Genomic DNA, 20,682 nt, shown 5'->3' with positions numbered 1-20,682 from the left:
TAAACTGGTATTTGATGGGAAAAGTCATACAAGTTCAATAGGGTCTATAATTGGCCTAGTTACAAAATTATCAATTACAGGTTTATGCCAAATTAATACTTTTATATTTATAAAAGTCATACAAGTTCAATAGGGTCTATAATTGGACTAGTTACAAAATTATCAATTACAGGTTTATGCCAAATTAATATTTTTATATTAGTTTATACTAGTTTTATACTAGTTTTGTACTAGTTACAAAGTTACCAATTATAGGTGTACCGAAAAAAATATTTTTCCATTAAATAAGAATCCTTCAACGTTAATGTTGCTCGAAAGACGGTAAGACGTTTATAAATTTTGATAATTGCATTTGACTTGACTAAATAATCTGTCTACTGACCGATTCCCAGTCACGGATCCACGTATTTTGAGCATTGTCGTCCATTTTTCGAAAAATTTGCTTACTTTTATACTTAAGTATAATAAGAAGTAACCAGAAAAGTTTTGAAATAAATTTAATTATTAGAGTTAGAGTTCTTTAAAATAAAATATTTTAGCTAATTTTTAAATTTGTATTATTGTAATTTTTTTATATTTTCATTTTTCAAAAAAAAATTATATTTATTCGATTATATTATATTTTCCAAAATTTTTTTTTATTCTCTCTCTTATTAAAATGCTTAGGAAAAAAATGTTTTTTTTTGTAATTTTCGAAATACAGCGCCCTAAATTTTTTTTTTTATTGTCTCATGCCCAGTAATCCCTGAAAATTTCATAGTGCGATTGTATTCAAATATAGCAGAATTATATACAATATTCTATTCAAATTCATATTTTCCCCCTATTTTTCAGTGTTTTATTGTACGTACATATTTCAATATAACTTGAAAAGTAAAACTCGCGCATATTACTGAACATAATTTCAGCTATTAATTGACGGAAATAAGAAAAAATCTAAGGTGGCAGATTTTAAAAACTTACAAAAAACAAAATTCTCAAAATTTGTTAACAAAAAAGTTAAATGTTTTCCAAAAACAAAATTCTTTGAAAAGTATATTTTATATTAAACAAATTAAATGTTAGAAAGGGCCGAAGATATTCCGAAGCCAGTAGACCAGGCACCATAAACACCATTTACAATCAGCGGCCTTGCTTGCATTTTCGTCTTTATCAAAGAAAGACTGGAATGGAGCAAAGAAAAAACAGCAAAAGAATTTGTTTAAGTCGAAATATCACCTTGACAGCGAATATAAACTTTAAATTGCTTGATGGATCCTCGATATCGATCACTAGCGCCATCTACCGAGAAAATAATGGATTTATTTTTCCTCAAACTAATATGTATTTGTGTTTTTTCAAGATCATTTCATTTTACTGCTATTTTACTCTTATCTCTTTTCTTCTTATTCATTCTTACAAACAAATTAAGTTTCAAAAAACTTAACCACAAAAAATCGATTTTGTTCCTAAAACATAACCGAAATCATGCCTCAACCAGCGTATTTACCAATCTTGAGCCACTGCGAATATTTCCTGTACCCAAAACTGATCATAGGTTTTTCATAATTGAGGAAATACAAACAGCACCGCTGTAACAGCCCAAGGCCAAACAAGAAGAGTATATATATCAGTCAAGTAATATTTCAAGCACTGGAAAAAACGCTGAGCACTTGCAAAATAACCGGGTAAAAGATTACTCTAGCGAAAATCCTCTAGATATTGTAGAAAAATTAAATATTTTTCGACAAAAATAAAAAGTCTCCTTACTTTTCGAACACTCCTCGCATATGGTGCTGAAGGACCTTTGATGCTGACAAGTACTGGCTTGCCGATCTGGCATTAAGGGGGGAATCGATTTTTTTTATTGTATAAATCATTAGTATAATTACTTAAGAACATGTGATAAAAATTGTTAAGCGAAATTCGCATTATTCCCGATTCTATGAGCACTTAACTGACTGCCCGTCGGTTCCGCACCATAGCGCGCGCTAGTTAAAACAACGTTTTTCTCGAAACTACTTTTTTCAACTAGTGGGCATTCTAGCTCAAAAAGTTTTAGACCAATCGTTATAAATTTTTTGCAGATTCTTTATTCAATCCTAATCCATATGAAACTAATTTTGGGATTATATTATCATTAAAAATATTTGTTTAAGCAAAATATTATATGAAAAAATATGGTATAAAAAACTACTTTGTGTTCAAGCGCCTCAAAAGCATGCAATTTTTACCACAATTAATTCTTAGGAAATATGTTCTTAATAAAAAAACATTGCCGTTGGTTTCAGAGGAAAATTGCAACTTCAGGAATTCTCACCAGCAAGACACTCGGATGGCGATCGTCCATGGACAGCACGCTATAACGGCGCTATCTCCAGCGGAAATAGCTTCAAAAAAATTTAAGAGTGTACCTAAAAATATAAAAAAAATATCCTCTAAACTTAAACAATTTCCGATTATTCCTTCTTTGTTCAAAAAATGCTCGAAAAACACAAAAATTTTGGCCTCCTAAACCGGTTTTCCCCCTTAATGATAGTTTTCAACGTGGTAGGGCTAGTAAATTTGTCGCTTTTGATTCTTTTCCGCTAGGTTGGCGTCATGGATAGGCCATCATTGAGGCCATCAAATATGAAGTCATAATATTTTTTAGCTCTGTTCCGCTTATTCCTAAAAATAAGTGAAAGTTGTCTGCGCTTTTTAAATTTTTTTAGCAGCAGTTCAAACTTTAAATGTAAATACCAATTTCGAACTATTCAATGACAAACATTTTGATCACGCGCCAGGTATCAGTTATTAAATATGTCACATTTCACTGTTCCAAATGTCTATTACACCTTTAAGAATATCGACCAAAGCAAACAAATGGCCAAGCAATAACTTAAAGTCAGTTCCAATTTTTCAGCGCAGCAACCGCCACAGCAGACGCTTTCTTTTAATTCACTCGCTCTTTTTTTCAACGAGTTTCCTTTTTTTTCTAAATTTTTATGTTTGTATTGGTGAAATAAAGATGGTGTCCATAAATATCTTTTTTATATTATACGAGTATTAAACGAAATTGATATTTTACCATTTCCGATCAGCTCAATTCATTTTCTCTCACATTTCCGCACTTTCGCTTACCAGTAGTCGTCTCCCCTCCTCATCTTGCTTATCTACACAGTTACTTTTACAAATAGTTGTCTTGCTTTGCTTGTGCTTTAAACTTTTACAATGCATTGGCATGCGGTCAGACTGTGGACTCCCGAAAGGACACTCGACTAACCGCAACCGGCACAAAAGCACAGCATGGCACAGGACAGCACAGGCGGCGTGGGTTGAGGCATAAAACTGCCATGAAGTCTGCGCGTCACATACACACACATACAAGTATTGGCGCATTTACAAGTAGACAGGAACACCGGCAAGCGGGCAATAAATTATGTTGTGCTGATTATTTTAAAATTACTTGCAATTGATGTGACTGCTTTTTATGAATTTTTTCTTTTCCTACTCTTCTTATGTTTTATAGTTGCAATATTTTTTTTCTGTTTTTTTGTTACTTTTGCGGTCTTTTTCTCTCGCTTTCTGCAGCAGCTTGAAGTCCAATTTCTTGCAATGGCAATGTTACACTTTTTATTTTTATTTTATTTTTTACTTTTGTGTTTTAGATTCGGTCACGTTTCTCGTACTTCATTGACTTGCCTTTAACACTGCTTCTTAGTTAGTTAGTAAAAAAATGCTAAGTGAACATCTAATTAAGTCTGAAGGTTTTACTGTTACAATGCGCGTAGCTTTTGCCCGACTGTCTATGAGCGCGCACTTCTTTTCCAATTGATTGATTTTGATTTATTTTCCGCTTATTTTCGGAAATGTTAAATAAGTTTTTTAATTACCATCATTTGCAGTGTAATTACTGGTCCTATTGTGTGTGCATTTTTCATTTTTTCTGCTTTACAGATTCCTCAAATTATCTTGCTGACTTTCGATGGTGCTGTTAACTTGAATAATTACGATCATTACCAGAAAATCTTCAACGGCAAACGCAAGAATCCAAACGGTTGCCTCATTCGTGGTACATTCTTCATGTCGCATGAGTATAGGTGAGTAAAAATCTTAAAAGGTATTTATTTATGCCACAGTTTGCGGCCTATATTGAGCATTACAGCAACAACACTTTCTCAAAACTTTAAAGCAAAACCGAAACCCAAAAACCCGATTGAATTATGGTTTTCTGCATTTCACAAAACAGATGGTGGAATGATCTCTGTTTCTTATTTCGTTATACTGTTTGGCTCTGATTTCGGAGAGAGAGGACAAAGTGGGGCGAAGGAGGAGGGGTTGAGCATTTTTGGATTACGAACGGTGACTGATGTGTGGTGACCGCTTTATGCTGCAGATAAAGTTCATCAGATTTTTGATATCAAGTCTTGCTTCATCAGCAGGCGTAGCTGAAATGATTCCACCTCGTCCTTCATACTGCTTACGAAAAAAGAACAGACTCGAGTTATTGCAATTCTTACGGCATGCATACCCCGCGGATAGCGACACGTGAGGACACCCACGAAGTTTGAGAGCAATATTTTGTTATCCTCGGAAGATCCCTCGACCGACTCCGATCCACAAGTGCCCAAAAAAATTTCACGACCTTAAAAGTTTGTGTACTTGCCCAGCGTTCGCTAAGTTGACACGAAGCCCATCGTTCCAGGAGTGGAGTGCAGGTTGTCAAGGCGATCTCAATGCTCTTTTTTCGCTAGGTCCCTTGTCTGCCCAGCTAGTCCGCCTCGCAGCTTCCCGCAATGTCACTTTAAGCAGGTACTTAGATTAGCCTCACACCAAAGAATCCGGATGCAATCGAAAGTGAGTCCAGGTATTCCTTAACCAGTCTCGAATGCTCCATCATAGAGCCGAAAGCCCTAATTGCTGCTTGTCTATCGGGGAAATATTTACTTTCATAACAGTTATAATATTACGTAAGTGAGCAAACAATCAGCTGCTTATTTGATTGCGGCCACCTCTGCTGTGTGTTCCACGGCGCGGTGATTCGGTAACCTGAATTTGGGGCTGATGAAGAGCTCCTGACAGAATACTCCGCCACCAACCCTTCCATCCAACTTCGAGCCATCCGTGCACAAGATTCACCACGCCCTGTCTCCAAGTGTGGCACCCAGTCCGCCCCCCTCCCCTCCCTTCATGGAATGTGGGTGAAGAGTATGGACTAAGCGAGGGTATACACTTATCCGTTGTCAGGGGGATGAGCCCAAAGTTTCTAAAGTTACTTTAGTGTCCGTAAAGAGAGGTCGAGCCTGCAGCCCGAACATCTTAGCCTAATTGCGGAACGTGCAGCGGCAGTTCAGCTTTAAGGAAAGCTTAAATCTTGAAAATCCTTTGAAACATTTATCTGCAGTTATAGAAAGACTTAAGAAAAACTAATAGATACAGCGTGAGGCTTTCATATTTGCTCTCTTATTTTGTTCTCAAAGAGTTTTTTCGAAAGTATTCGCGAAATTTAAATCGATTTCCTTGTAAGTTGATTTCTGTACATCTTTAAAATGGTTGAATACGAGTATACATTTTTCGCATCAAAATTTGGAAATTCAAAATGCTAATCTCACAATGGTGGACTTTTCAAAAATGATTTGAAAGTATTTGACTGAAAACAGTAATTCAGAGTTTTGAAGGTTGCTAAAAAACAGTTCCCTATAATCTCATATTGCGGTTGCAAAAATCTCTGGTACCGAACTTTATAGCTGAGCGATTCCAAGACAAGTGATCCAAGTAGAAAAAAAAATCTTTGTTTTGGCCTTTACTTATTTTAGTCTAGTTCGCAAGTGTCAAATATGATTGATATACGACGCCATTTACAAAATTTATAAACTTTCCGATAGGATGATTAATTTTGCACCACGTTGTACTCCTCACCTCTTTTGAAACTTGATTTATTAGTGGACTTCAATTTTTTTTCACGGGATCGTATATAAAAACTAGTGAGGTATAGAAAGCAGTTAAAATTAGGAAAAAATATTAAGTATCTGTCGAGAAAGATGAGTACTCCAAATAAGACCCCTTGTACTAAAATAAGACTGCATGAAAATATTTATTTTTATTCTGTTATCGTTTTTTGAAAATGAATCACTTGCACTTCAATCCTGCCTTTTCACCCACTTGCACAAAAATGAGGTTATTTCGAAATGTCATAAAATCATAGACAATTTTTTTACGTTTTATTAAAACTAAATATATATTTGATGGTTTAAAATAGTTTGAGTTATTTTATAATAATTAATTTTGAAATAAAATTTAATCAAAACTGCTATACCATATATGGGCCCATATGCGGTAAGGGGTTAAGTATTTAAAGTTTTGGTCTAAAGCTTTTCAATGTATTTGGTTCTTTTGAATAGTTAAAAACAAAACTGTTTAATTTTTAGGGTAAAATATATTTGTTAACAATTTTTTTAATTTTTTATTATTTTACTAAAGTAACAATTATGTGTTGGCACATATTGTTTAATTTTTTTTCTCAGATTAGTATTAATAAGAGGCATACTGTATTTTTGACTGGTTCGCTGCATGTGACCTAAAAAAAGAAAAAACCTGTGGCTGCCTTCCAAATAAAAATCTTCGCCCAAAAATTATTAAGAAAAACTATTCAATTATATTTAAATTTAAACCAACTTTTTGAATGTTAAATCCAGCCAAAAACACTTTACTTTAAAAATATCTGCACCAAAATTCTCAGCACTGATAAATCTCGAAATTATTTCCAAAGAAGAAAGTTTTTTGAAAAGTAATTATATTTCGAGCGAAATTTTTTTTATTTTAATTTTAAGTATTTTTATTATTTATCTTGTATTAAAAGCAACTGAAAATACTTAACTTGAAAAAACTCTATTCTAAACTTCTCGACACTGATAAATCTCAAAATTATTTATTTATTTTCAAAATTGTTTCACTTTACATTCATAAATTTTTCCAACAACTTTTATTTTTTAAGTATATTTTATGGCAAAAACATTAGAATATGTATTTTTTAATATGAAAAATAATTGAAACAATTACATTAAAAAACTCTTTCCCAAAATTTACAGCATTGAATCTAAAAATTATTTATTTGTTTTTAAAATTGTTATCAGTATACTTCGTTTTTTTTAGTTTTTAAAAAAATATATTTCATGATAAAAAATTAATTTTTTTTTTAATATTAAAAACTATTGAAAATACTTCACTTTAAAAAACACTGCACCAAAATTTTCAACACAGAAAAAATTTGAAAATTATTACTTTGTTTTCAAAAATATTTCTGTTCACTTTTATACTTTTTTTGCAAAATTTTTTTTTTAAAGATATATTTTATGCTAAAAAAATATATATATATTTTTTTTAATATTAAAAACAATTAAAAAATTATTTGCTTTCAAAATTGTTTCAGTTTACTGCTTTATCTTTTTCCAAAAAATTGTTTTAAAAAGTATATTTCATGCAAATTTCTTTTATTATTCATTTTGTTTAATATCAAAAACACCTGAAAATATTTTACTTTCAAAAATTCAGTATTAAAATTTTGAACACTGAATAAAACTCAAAATTAATTTTTCTCAAAATTCTATGCTTCTATATTTTATTTTCAAAAATTCAACTCTTCCGGAGATACCTCTCGCAACTTATAAGCTTCTCATTAAGGACGCACTAATCAATTCTGCAAAACAGAGATGGATTAGCGCTAACACCTGAGCTAGCGAAATTGGTAGGCAAACATGGCCAAGGCTAAATTTACGTCTGTCCAAGAGTATTATAAAACTGAGTAGACTTCAAATCAGGACCTTAGTAGGGGCCCTCACAGGACATTGTCCATAGGAAATCATGCAAGGAGATTAGGCGTGTACACGCATGATTTCTGTCGTAGCTGCAGAAATGAGGAGGAATTGGAAACAATTCAACACCTTTTTTGCACATGCCCGGCTCTAGCCAGAAGCAGAAACCGATTTTTAAAATCCTACTTCTTAACGAATATAGATAATCTATACACTTTAGGTATCAACAACCTTTTACGCTTTGTCAAAAGCTCAGGATGGTTCAATATGGAGAGGGAAATATAGCCCAGCCCCCGCGGCTCACAACGGATCCACTCCGTGGTCTAAGTGGCATCGTTGTCTCTATGAGCGATGCGGCTGCCAAACCTACCTACCTAAACTTCTATACTTTATTTAAAAAAAAAAATATTTTTAAAAGGAATATTTATGTTAAAACCAACCAAAAATACTTTACTTTCAAAAATTCTGTACCAAAATTTTCAACACTTAATAAATCTCAAAGTTATAAATTTTTTTTTTAATTTTTTCAGTTTACTTTTTATTATACTCAGACCTGCAAATAAATCAATGTTCAGAAAAATGGACGATAATTCCCAAAATGCTTGGATAGGCATGGAAGCGCTCAATTCAAGGTTAAGGGGGTAGTATGGTTAATTCGGTGTAAAACAAGCATATTTTTCGAAATTTTTTTTGTCGACACAGTTGATTTATTCAAAATTTTAAAATTACTTCATTATAAAGTCATATTTAAAGAATATTGTGTGAAATTTTCATTGATTTTTATGAAGAAATGAGTTGGTGGCAGCGAATCTTCGCGGACGTCTCATAAAAAAGTTTGTCCCTCAGAACTCATTACTGGATCAACTAAAATCAAAAAACCAAATTGATTTCATCAGCTAATAAAGTTTCGCAGGTAACAACGTCGAATTTTTTTTTTTTTTTTTTTTTTTAAATTTTTTAAAGCGCTTTGAAGTCAAAACACCGATTTTTTCATAAAAAAAACTTGAAAACTTTGTTGTTTTAAAATATGACAAAATTTAAAAAAAAAAAAAACTCGACGTCATTACCTCGTGAATAAAGTAAAGAAACAAAAAAACCAAATTTGAAAAGAATCGGTGCAGTAGATATGAATCTACAGTGGACACCGACCGTAAAAAAGGCAAGTGTGAGAAAAACGCGTTTAAAGATTTGTGAAGATTTTTACAGCGTGAAATCCGGTTGGAGAGGTAGATACTTAATCCTTTGTGTCTTTGTCAATTTTACTCTAATGCACTTCAAACTTTCACACAATAATCTTAAGATGTTATAGAATAATTAAAAAAAAAAAAAAAAAAATGAAAAAAAAAAAAAAAACCATACTACCCCCTTAAAGCTTTCACAAACGCGATTTTAAATTTTTATCAAACGACTTTTCTCCATTGTGGTTTGGTAAGTGCCAAAATCAAGTTTGGTTACGGTTTTGAGCACGATTCCTAATCTGCGGAAAAAAATTTATCAGTACAACGTGAGGTTTTTTTTTTTTTTGAATTTTTTTTTTCAAATTTGTTGATGAGTGTTATTATTATTTGGAAACTCTTTTGTGAGCACTAATAATATATAAACTTTTTTTCATAATTTTTCACCTGAGATCATTACTAAATTCTTGAATAAGTAGGTCGAGATCGACATGACGGCGAAATCTTGAATGTGCTGAAGGAAAACGGATGCCATCAGGAGAATTCCGTCGCCATTATTTATGATAGTTGTTGAATAGTCGTTACTAATGAAGTTCCATAAGAGCTTTTGGGATTTCCAACCGGGATTAGAATCACACAGCAAATGTAGAGTGTACGAGAAGAACTACGAATCATTCTACAGACCGGTGATTGGAAATAGCAGCAAAATAAAACAGCTACAGGTTCATGCTAGCAGTCGTCAAAGAAATTAACTTTAGAATATAGAAATTTATTTATTGAAAGTGTTTAATATGCATTATGTTAATAAGAACCCCTAACAAGTGATGAGTATAAAACAGTATGCACATTTGCAACTAGCTATGAGTTCTAAAAAAGGTGAGGTTTGTTAGCTATATGAGCAAATATTTTTTGTAAAATATTTATGTATTTGGACGAGCCTACCTGAAATGTTTGGTGTGCGAGTTTATACTAACGGAGACACCTACATGATCAGTGGTAGATAATTTCCATAAGAAAAAGTTGCAAGGCGAAATTTCACTCGGAAATTTGTCATCGACCACTGTGTCGTTTCATGCACACGGGGCATCTAATCCGAAACCAATCAAGCAGGGTAGACATAAATCCACTCGGCTACGGCGGCCGCTTAAGAACTTATATTAGAAGGAGATCCTTGGCAATTATGGTAGCTGTATATATGTATGTAAAGCTTTTAGCTCAGTCATTTAGTTCCAATAGCTCTAAGCTTTGCTTTAATAGACTTTTTTCATCTGATTTTATATGTATGCTGAATTTGCTAGGCGAGATATCTCAAAAAATAATCCCCCCCCCCCCCCCCCCCCCCCCCCCCCAAATGTATATGTAACTGAACTTATTTCAAAACGCAACTTAGAGCCACTTGTCTAAATAAAAAACGATTTTTGAACGTGCAAAAGTTCTTCAACTCGCATTCGCTCGCAATTGAAGAAAACTCGTGAGTTTGCGCAAACAGCAGCACATCAGCACTATTGACTGACACATACGACACTCTATCACACAACCACACACACACACACACATGTTCGCACTCGCGAACGCCAACTGATTTGAGCGCAGAGTAGTGAAGTACAAATCGTCCATGCCGTCAATTGAAGTGGCAACAAACTTTTTCGCACTTCCCTCACAAAACAGAAAAATGCAAAAGTTACGCATACGCCCTGGAGGCACATAATACAGTATTTCAATGAGCACACTGTCAAGCATATGCAAAGCGGCGTTGAGGATTCAAGGGTGATAAACGAGCAAACTTCAAGTCATATGCAACTTTTTGCTGCAACTGCAATAACAACAATTACAACTACTGCAAGGAAATAAACTCAAAACACGCTGCAAGCGCAGGCGAATTATTTCTGGCGAATATTTTCTATGTGCGCCATTAAAAAAAGCACACCGCACGCACACACATGCAGGGTCCTACTAAACTTGGAAATTTAATTTCTAACCATCAGAAAGTTGTTTGTCGTCCAAATGACGAGTGAAATAGGAGTCGGCAGTCGGTTGGCAGAAAGTTAGTATTTCTAATAGTTTTTTTTAGAGTTGCATTATATTTTGTACAAAGTGTAGCGCATTCATTTCATTCATAGCCATATTTACCACAATTGAGTCACGAGAAATTCTAAATTAAATCTTTTATGCATGAACCCAAGAAAAAAGGGCTTTGCCCAAGATATGATGATTTTAAATGCTGGCTGTTGCACATACATGCGTACATTTAGCCTGGCCTACACGCATACATGCATATACTTATATGATTGGGGAAAAATATTTTAGTCCTTCGCTAAAGTTCTCTACACATAAGAATATGCAGCCTTTAGCTATATTTGTACATAGAGGACCCATATTGCTACTTTCTGCTGCGTGTAAGCCTCTGTGAGAGCACTTTGCTTTAAATGTTGAAAAGTGCCACCAAAACGAAAAAATAATATGATTTAATGTGCTTGCCTCAAATTGTTTCAAGTTATTTCGCATTGCGTTTAAAGTGCGTATTTTTCTTGCCTTTGCTGGCGACATGAAATATGACATACTACACACACACACACATTTTCCCCGCTCTTCCTACCCAATTTTTTATATATGTGATTTTTTTCTGTTTTTTTTTCTTTAAGCATTTGGCTTCTACTACGAACAGCAACCGCTTATGTAGCGCTTTTCGACCATTCGAAAAAATTTAGACAAGAAGATTTATTTGATATTTCAAGTGTAACAGTGAGTGGTGAAAGTTTGTGTGCGATGCAGTACTGTGCAAAATATGTGCAACTTTGCTAGCTTAATCACAAATGGCTTTTTCGATAAGAGCCGAGGTAAAAAAATTCGCGGTAGGAAAATGAGAGACTGCGAAATTGCATTAGAAACGGTTTTTTTCTTCCGCAATTATATTCTTTACATTAATTTTCGTGTTTTTGCATTTTTTTCTGAAAACGAGTGCTTGAAATTTGTTTTATATGAAGAAAATGTGTAAAAACGCTAAGAAAAAGTTATAAAAAATCAAGGAGAATTTTTAGCGACTCCTTTATTTTCTCGATAGATGGCTATAGTGATCGTTATCTCGTAAAGTATCGCGCAAATAATTTAAAGTTTATACTCGCTTTGAAGGGGCATTTCGCAATAAGAAAAAAATCGATTGCGGTTTTTTGTTCGTTCCATTCAGTTGACATAGACAGCATTCGTTTATTAACCAAAAATGAGTAGAAATTTAATCTTCAAAATAATAGTCATCGCTAGCGACACATTTTTCCCATCTCACAGGCAATTTGTGGATGCCGCGCCAAAAAAATTGGCCGTCTTTGGCCGCAAACCAATCATCGAGCCATTTTTTGGCTTCTTCGTGAGAATTGAAGCGCTGCTCGGAAAGTGCGTGGCCCATCGTTGTAAACAAATGATAATCGGAAGGCGCCAAATCTGGTGAGTAAGCCGCATGCACCAGCGGTTCCCAATCGCACATCTCCACCAATTCCCGTGTCGCTCTTGTTCGATATGATGGTGCATTGTCATCAAGAAAATCAAGAAAAATTACTTTGTGACGCCGATCGGCATATTCTGGGCGTTTTTGGTGTATAGCGCTGTTCAAATCGACCAATGGTCGTTGGTAGCGTGCACCGTGAACTGTTTCACCTGGTTTTAAAAGCTCGTACCAAATCATACCACGCTGTGATCCCAGAAAACACACAGCATTGCCTTGCGGCCGAAGCGATTTGGTTTGGCCGTTGTTTTTGGCTTGTGGCCGGGCGTATCGTCTGCTTGGGATTGGAGAAATACACCAGTTTATCATCACCCGTAATGATTCGTTGCAAAAAAGACTTCCTTTTGAACTGGGAGAGCAGCATTTCACAAGTGGTTTTTCGATGTCCGGAAATCATTGTTTGAAGGCACGAAGTTCGACATTTTTAAGAGGGACAAAAATGCATTGCTGTATGAAACGTAACAAACAATGAACTGAATATTGTTGACAGATGACAGACAAAAAAAACAAGATATTTGGGAAGGTTTAAAAATACTCCTAGCGACATCTATCGACTATCTGGACTATATCAGCAACAAAGACAACAAAATTCAAACCGAAATTTGTGTACGCCAGGGATATAAATTTTCGAGATTTTACTTAACCCGAAGTTTTCGGGACTGATACAAAATTAAGTACCTTTGTCTTTGATACAAAATTATTTTGAAAAAAGCGTAACACTCAACCTATTTTAGTATTCTAAATCAAAACATAGCAAAGAATGATCTCAAAAAACTCAAATATTCAGAGTGTTTTTTTTTTTTCATATAAAGGCAGCAATAGAAAAGCAGCGCTTCTTGGCTGGCTTATTGATAGAAATTTATATGCTTGCTGCAGATAATAAACTCTATCATCACCATTTAAAGAAATGTATATTTCCTCGATGAAATCTACCGAAATAGCAGGATTTACATCCCTAATGTACGTGCACTGAACTTAAGTGCCATACATTTTATGAGCGAAATACATAAAGAAATTCTTAGATTTTTCACAATACTGTACATACACACTACGCATCGAGAAAATATGACGAGCACTCTCAGAAGTGTCGTCAAGCATACATTTGAAATGTGTGGATTTTGAGTGTACTTTTGAACTTGACAGTTTCAGTAATATTAAAAATGCGTAAATTGAAAATTTCCTACTATTTTTCAATAGTTTGCAGCAGAAATATCTTAGCACTAATGAGAGCTTATTCAATGCAAGCAATCGAGTAAAAAAAAAATGTATGTAGCTCGGCTACATGAAGACAGTTAGAAGATAGCCAAGCTATCACTATGGAAATCTTCGAAGTTATATTTAGTAAACTTTTGTGGCATCAAGCTTAAAAGCTCTATCGACAAAAAATTAAATTACAACTGGTTCGGCATATTACATAGTAAACTAGAGGGTGGTCCATATAGTAGTTGTATATGTTGATTATGTGTTCTGGGCACGTACAGCTTTTTGCCGCTGAAAATCTTGATTAAAAGTGAGTATCGTATCCCCGCGGAACGAAATGAATCGCTCTATGTTGAAAAATATTGCAGCTTTCTTTCAACGACAATGTTATGTAGCCCAAACAGTGCAATTTTGAATAGGAGTCAAAATCACACTTGCTGGCGAAGCGCATTTTCATCTCGGTGGCTATGTTAATAAGCAAAACTGCCGCATATGGGGATCGAACAAGCCCGTGAGATCGTCTAGACGCTAATGCATCTTCAAAGAGTGACAGTTTGGTGCGGATTTTGAAGCGGTGACATCGCTTGCCCATTTTTCTTTGAAAATGCTGGTAGAAATGCTATTTCGGCCAACGGTGAGGGCTACAGAGGCATGAGAAAAAATTGTTTGTAACCTGAAATAGAAGTAATGGACTTGGGCAGTCTTTGGTTTCAGCAGAATAGCGCGCATTGTAATCATGCTAGCAGCCATCTGGGCTATTTCAGTTGGCTGCCTTGAAGGTGTGATTCAGTCTGTTAAGACGGATATCGAGCAAACCGTCGCCAAAGTCTCGTCAGATTGGGTTAACAGGATGTGCGACAGTTAAGCCAGCGAAACAGCCACATGAATGAAATCATGTTCCATAAATAAGGAAAACGTAGGCTCTTTCGCATAGGGCAATAATATTTTTAAAATTTTTAAAACGAACCTACTATATCGACCACGCTTTACTTATTTTCAATAAAATATTTTTTCTCAAATCAAGCAGATTTTTCCCATGAAATCTTTTTTTTGTGCAGCGAAAGCATCAGTCGTCCTCGTCAAACTCATCTAATGGTGGGCTCAGGATACAAGAGTTTCCTGTTTCGGCAGAGTGGGAGCAACCCTCTTCCATTGCCCCCACTCTGCTAGATACGAGTTGAACTCACTTATCTAGCAACCCTCTCCCTTTGTTCCCACTCTGTCGAAACAAGCATGTGAAAAAGTGCTGAGTGTCGTGCGGGTTACCTTCGCAGGCCGGATATACTTTTAATATAAATGGCAGTCCAGAGTATTGTTTACAAGCGCGCAAAAACATTTTGCAGAGAGTAAACGCGAAAAAAGAAAAGCAGTAATGGATTTCAAACGAAAACGTGTGATTGCTTTGTATTTGGGTGGAAAATCACAACCAGCGATTGTTCGTGAGCTCGAGCACGTTAAAGTAAATAAAGTTTCTGTTTATCGCACCATTACTCATTACAATGATACTGGTAGCATCGCGAAACGTCATGGAGGTGGTCATCAAAAGACTGCAACGTCACTTGAAATGGTTCAAAAAGTGAAGAAACGACTTGAGCGAAATCCCCAACGAAGCCCCAATCAAATGGCGAAAGAACTGAAAATATCTGACCGTAGCACCCGCTGCATATTGAAAGATTATCTCAAAGTCAAGTCTTACAAGATCCAAAAAGCGCATGATCTCACACCAAAACAGCAACAAGTCAGACTAGTGAGATCGAAGGAGTTGCTTCGCTTGGCCGAAGCCGAAAGCGGTAAATCTCCAAACACTGTGTTTTCTGATGAGAAAAATTTTCAAATTGAGCAATTCGTAAACTCTCAAAACGCTAAAGATCATTTAACCGACCGTTCATACGAGAATTTGAGTCATCGATTGCCCACCAAGAGGCAGTTCCCGCCAGAGGTAATGGATTGGGCCGCTGTAACCGCAGATGGGCGCTCTCCAATCGTTTTTAGCGTATCTGGCGTCAAGGTAAATGCGAAATATCATAGCGCTCTCACATTCACCAGACGCTTATCCGATGGATTATTATCATTGGGCCGTTTTAGAGAGCAAAATCCGTTGAAAAAAGCCATTTCCCGAGAGTGGGTCAAAATACCTGCAACTTATATTCGGACAGCTTGCGATTCGTTTCTGGACCATCTCAACGCCATAGTCAAGGCAAGAGGAGGTCATATCGAGCAAAAAAAAAATGATTCTTAGTTTTGTGTTATTTTCACACATTTTTTACTTTGAATTGAATAAAAGTAATTTTCCAAACTAAATTTATGGCCTTTTTAATTAGTTATACTTCGAATGCCGGACCCTGTACTTTTTTCTGAATTTTTATCCTACTTAGTTTTGAGGTATGTAATAGTTATAAAACGAAGGCGCAAACAGCTTTCATCCATACTAATTTTTTATTAACTCGCAGGATAAGCTTTTGACTTCTTCCTCAAGCATAGAAACCAGCCACAGCGGAATTTCTTACGAAAACTTCTTCCTCTAAAAAGTGATTTCTCTCACTTTGTTCATCAACTCAAGTTTAACGGATTTTCCTTTCTACAAACTGAAGTTAGCAACTCACAAAATATAGGCAGCATTGTTCAACCAATCCAAAAGTTGTGCTGCATTAAGTGCAAAATAAAATTTTTTGCATAATTTCAAACAAAGAAAAAAGTAGAAACCGCATGCAATAAAGTTACTACAAAAAAGAAGGGTGCTAAGCTAAAACCAAACAACGAAAACAAAAATCTGCCGCAAAATTGAACACTACCCATTTGAACTCATTGAGTGAAGAGTAAAGTGCGAGTAACACCGAGTACAGCGGCCGCCATTGTTGAGCAGAACAAAAGCTGCACAAAATAGAAATTAAATTTACAAACTTTTTTGGTTGGATTAGATTACTTGTTTACAATACAAAAGTAAAACAAAAGCACACAAACCAAAAATAAAACCAAAACAGAAAAAACATACTTAAACAAAGACAGGAAATACGAAGCTAGTGCACATGAATGCACCTACACATACGCACTCACAACACACACAAAACAGTGTCGGAGAAAGGGTGCAATTTGAATATGCTAAAACCTTGCCAAGCGCATTGTTTCGTTTTTTATTGATGCACACATCCGCTCACAACAACATTTTAGAAAACCATCATCACCACACACATACTCGCATTATGCATTTGTATTTGTTGTTATTAAAGTGCTGCTGCGTAAGTTTGTAGATGGTTGTAATAAATAATAAACCATTGTTTGGAATATTTGGTTAGCAGCAGCCACAACGCAGCACAATATAAATATTATTATTTTATTACGTGTTGCTAAAACATTTGTACCTTTAATATGTTACGCCTGCAGCAATAACAAAAACTAATGGGAATCATTCAATCAGTCCTAAAACCAGGCAAGATTTGATATTTGCAGTAGTGCAAATTTCATAAGTCGCTTTATAGTTGTTGAAGATGCAATTACTAATGAAAAAATTTAAGTTGCTTATGAGCTTTTTGGGGCAGAGATCTGAGTTGAATTTATGTGCATATGTAGGTATGTAGTTCATATTTTTACGGTAGGTAAAATGAGTACTTTTTCTGTGCCAAAATAATAACATTTGTGTAAGAACATCAAGACGCACACCACAAATAGGAGAAGGAGCTCCGCCAAACACCCAAAAAGGGTGTACCCGCCAATTATATATATTTATATATAAACTAATAACTGCAATAAGCCCTTTTTTTAATCAAAAACTGAAAGAATTGCATAAAAAAGATTATATCTTACAAAACAAGGAAAATTAACGCATTCACGACCACACAAAAGATTATTATTTCACTACCAATAACATAAATATAAATTTAGTTACTTTATTACTTAGTCCATTACTTGCAAATCTATTAACCCATTAACAGACACTAAAAATATTATTAATTTTAGTAATATCAACGTAAGTATAAACTTGTTTTATTTTCTTGCTTAGTCAACTATTTGCAAAAAATTTCATTTAACTTATTCACGAACTTAAAAAAAATGTTTATTCATTGACTGGTATTAGCGCATACTCAAATATAATACTATTTATTGCTTAGTCGTTTAACCAATTTAACCCATTCACGACCCCAAAATTGTATAGTTTTACTACCTTTCAAGGTCAGTAAAATTTAGTTACTTTTTTGCTTAGTCAATTACTTGCAAAAGACAATTAATTTAACCCATTCACAACCCCAAAAAAAATTAATTCTTTCTGTGATATTTTTGCAAACGTATATATAATATTATTTACGGCTTGGTTAAAAATACGGTGCTTAACCCGTTTACGACTACCTAAAAAATGTAAAAGTTTAAAACTTTTTTTTTTATTTAGTTTTTAATTTAAAAATTGCTTTTAATTTTATTTAAATTTCTATTTATTAACTTTTTTACTTAGTCAATTATTTGCAAAAAAAAAATGTGTTTAACCCATTCGCGACCCCAAAAATAATTAATTCTTTCTGTGATATTTTTGAAAACGTATGTATATATAATATTATTTACGGCTTAGTTAAAAATATGATGCTTAACCCGTTAACGACTACCTAAAAAATGTAAAATTTAAAAATTTTATTTTAATATATTATTTTTTTTTTAATTTAAAAATTGTTTTTAATTTTATTTAAATTTATATTTATTTACTTTCTTACTTATTCAACTACTAGCCAAAAAAAAATAATTTAACAAAAAAATTTATTTTCGTTACTGATATTTTTGCAAACATAAATATAATATTATTATAATAGTTAAACATACGGAGCTTAACCCGTTTACGACTACCTAAGATATGTAAAATTTAAACATTTTTTTTTTTTTTTTTTTTAATTTAAAAATTGTTTTTAATTTTATTTAAATTTATATTTATTGACTTTCTTACTAATTCAACTACTAGCCAAAAAAAAATAATTTAACAAAAAAATGTATTTTCGTTACTGATATTTTTGCAAACATAAATATAATATTATTATAATAGTTAAACATACGGAGCTTAACCCGTTTACGACTACCTAAGATATGTAAAATTTAAACATTTTATTTATTTTTTTTTTAATTTAAAAATTGTTTTTAATTTTATTTAAATTTTTATTTATTTACATTCTTAGTTATTCAACTACTTGCAAACAAGATAATTTAACCCTTTCACGACCCCAAAAAAATTAATTTTTTCAGTGATATTTTTGCAAACGTACCATAAACACATGCAATATTATTTACGGTTTAGTTAAACATACGGAGTTTAACCCGGTAAGGACCATGAAAATAATTAGCTATGGCGCCGCCATTGATGCAAGTATAAACTTGTTCACTTTATTGCTTAGTCCACTACTTGCAAAAAAAATAATTTAACCCATTCACAACCACCTAAAAAATATAAAATTGAAAAATTATAATAATTAGCTTCACTAAATTTAGTATTTAACTAAACTACTACTACTAATAAATTTAAATTTATATTTCTTTATTATATTAATTAGTCAACTACTTGCAAGAAAATGAGTTTAACCCTTTCTCGAGCACAAAAAAGTGTACTATTTAACTAGCATTAAGACAAGTAGGAATAAAAATAAATTTTTGTACGAACATGTACTAATGTTCGCCACAACTTCTTTATTTTATTGCCTATCTAGCCACTTGCAAAAAAAAAGAATTTAACCCGTTCACGACCACAAAATTTTGTTTACCTCATTACTGTAAATACTATGTTAACTTTTTTTATTTTATTGCCATTAGCAAAAACAGTAGTTTAGCCCATTTATGAGCACTAAAAAAATTATTATTTTACTTACATTAACGCAAGTATAAATCGTTTTTTTTTTGCTTAGAAAAATACTTGCAAAATGGACATTAAACCCATTCACAACCTCAAAAAAATATTTATTCATTCTTTCGAGATTTTATATATTAATGCCGCATACTTAGTTTACCATTTTTCCATCAATTTACAATATTTTTTAAAGGACTTTAAAGCTTCAAAGCATTTCCTTTCTTCAAAATTTTTTTTATTTCAATTTAGTGAAGATATATTCGAAAAAAGTTATATCTGAAAATGTACCTGTTCTCATTTAAATTACCATTGAATATCTGAAGACGCTATTTAAAGCCATGAAACTCGAGTTAGAAACTCAAATGCTTGAAAAAATAGGCGCAATTGAAAGCTTCTGCTTGACTTACTCCTCACGCTCTCATTGGGGTTGCCTGCTTAGCATCTTTTCTATCAATAATATCATCTACCAATTAAAAATATTTGATGTTATCTCATAAATTGTTCGTTGCTTTTACCAATTCAGTTTGTAATTAGACCAATTTTGCAAATGGACCTGCGGCTCATCTCCCATTAGCCAATCATAGAGGCTTTACAAACGCAAGTGCTTGCCAGGCCACAGGCCAATTTCAGAAATACATACGCCTTGCCTAGTTACTACACACCATTTCTGAATCCAAACTTAATCCATGAGCCTCTCACCGTGTTTAAGTAATCCTATCCACCTCCTTGTTGAATCTTTGCCGATGTGGCACCACACCTTTCAACCTCAGCCAGCCGTACTCTAAACTCGACGATGGCAATAGTGATAACGCTAGTGATAACCACTGTGATTACAAGTGCACGTTGCTCACTCGTAACGTCGCCGCGTAGTAAATTGTCTAACCGCTTCCTAAGTAGTTAGCTTTTAGCTTCTCCCCCCGGGCGAGGAAATTCATAGCGAGGCATCGTACGTCTGGTTGCGCAACTTAAGCTTTATGCATTCAGCAACCATCTTAGTGCCAGCCATCATTACTGCTATCAACCTATCAACACCATCACCTTCCTCACTATCGTTCCGACGATAATATCAAGATAGTAGTAGTAACACGCAGGTAACTCCTGCAGGTGTTGAAGGTGTGCGCTGCGCTTTTAACGTTGCCCCGAAATCAGTTTAAAATTTACCAGCTTCCTGTGCTACTCAAACGTGACACAGCTTTGTTGCTGCCGCCACTGTGCCCGTAGTTACTG

The 20,682-nt window shown here is 34.0% G+C and overlaps 1 protein-coding gene across 1 annotated transcript in view; it reads left to right on the top strand.

The window, feature by feature from the left end:
• The window catches only part of LOC128858062 (chitin deacetylase 1), a 145,769-nt gene that overhangs the window by 73,282 nt on the left and 51,805 nt on the right, over positions 1 to 20,682 (top strand). The window contains exon 5 of the mRNA XM_054093996.1: positions 3,919 to 4,061. Coding sequence (XP_053949971.1) covers positions 3,919 to 4,061 — 143 coding nt within the window. The remainder of the gene's footprint in view (positions 1 to 3,918; positions 4,062 to 20,682) is intronic.

The sequence above is a fragment of the Anastrepha ludens genome, chromosome 3 (genome assembly GCF_028408465.1).
Source record: "Anastrepha ludens isolate Willacy chromosome 3, idAnaLude1.1, whole genome shotgun sequence".
Classification (NCBI taxonomy): Eukaryota; Metazoa; Arthropoda; class Insecta; order Diptera; family Tephritidae; genus Anastrepha; species Anastrepha ludens.
The sequence above is the reverse complement of the archived record's forward strand: the minus strand, read 5'-3'. Positions and strand labels throughout refer to the sequence as shown.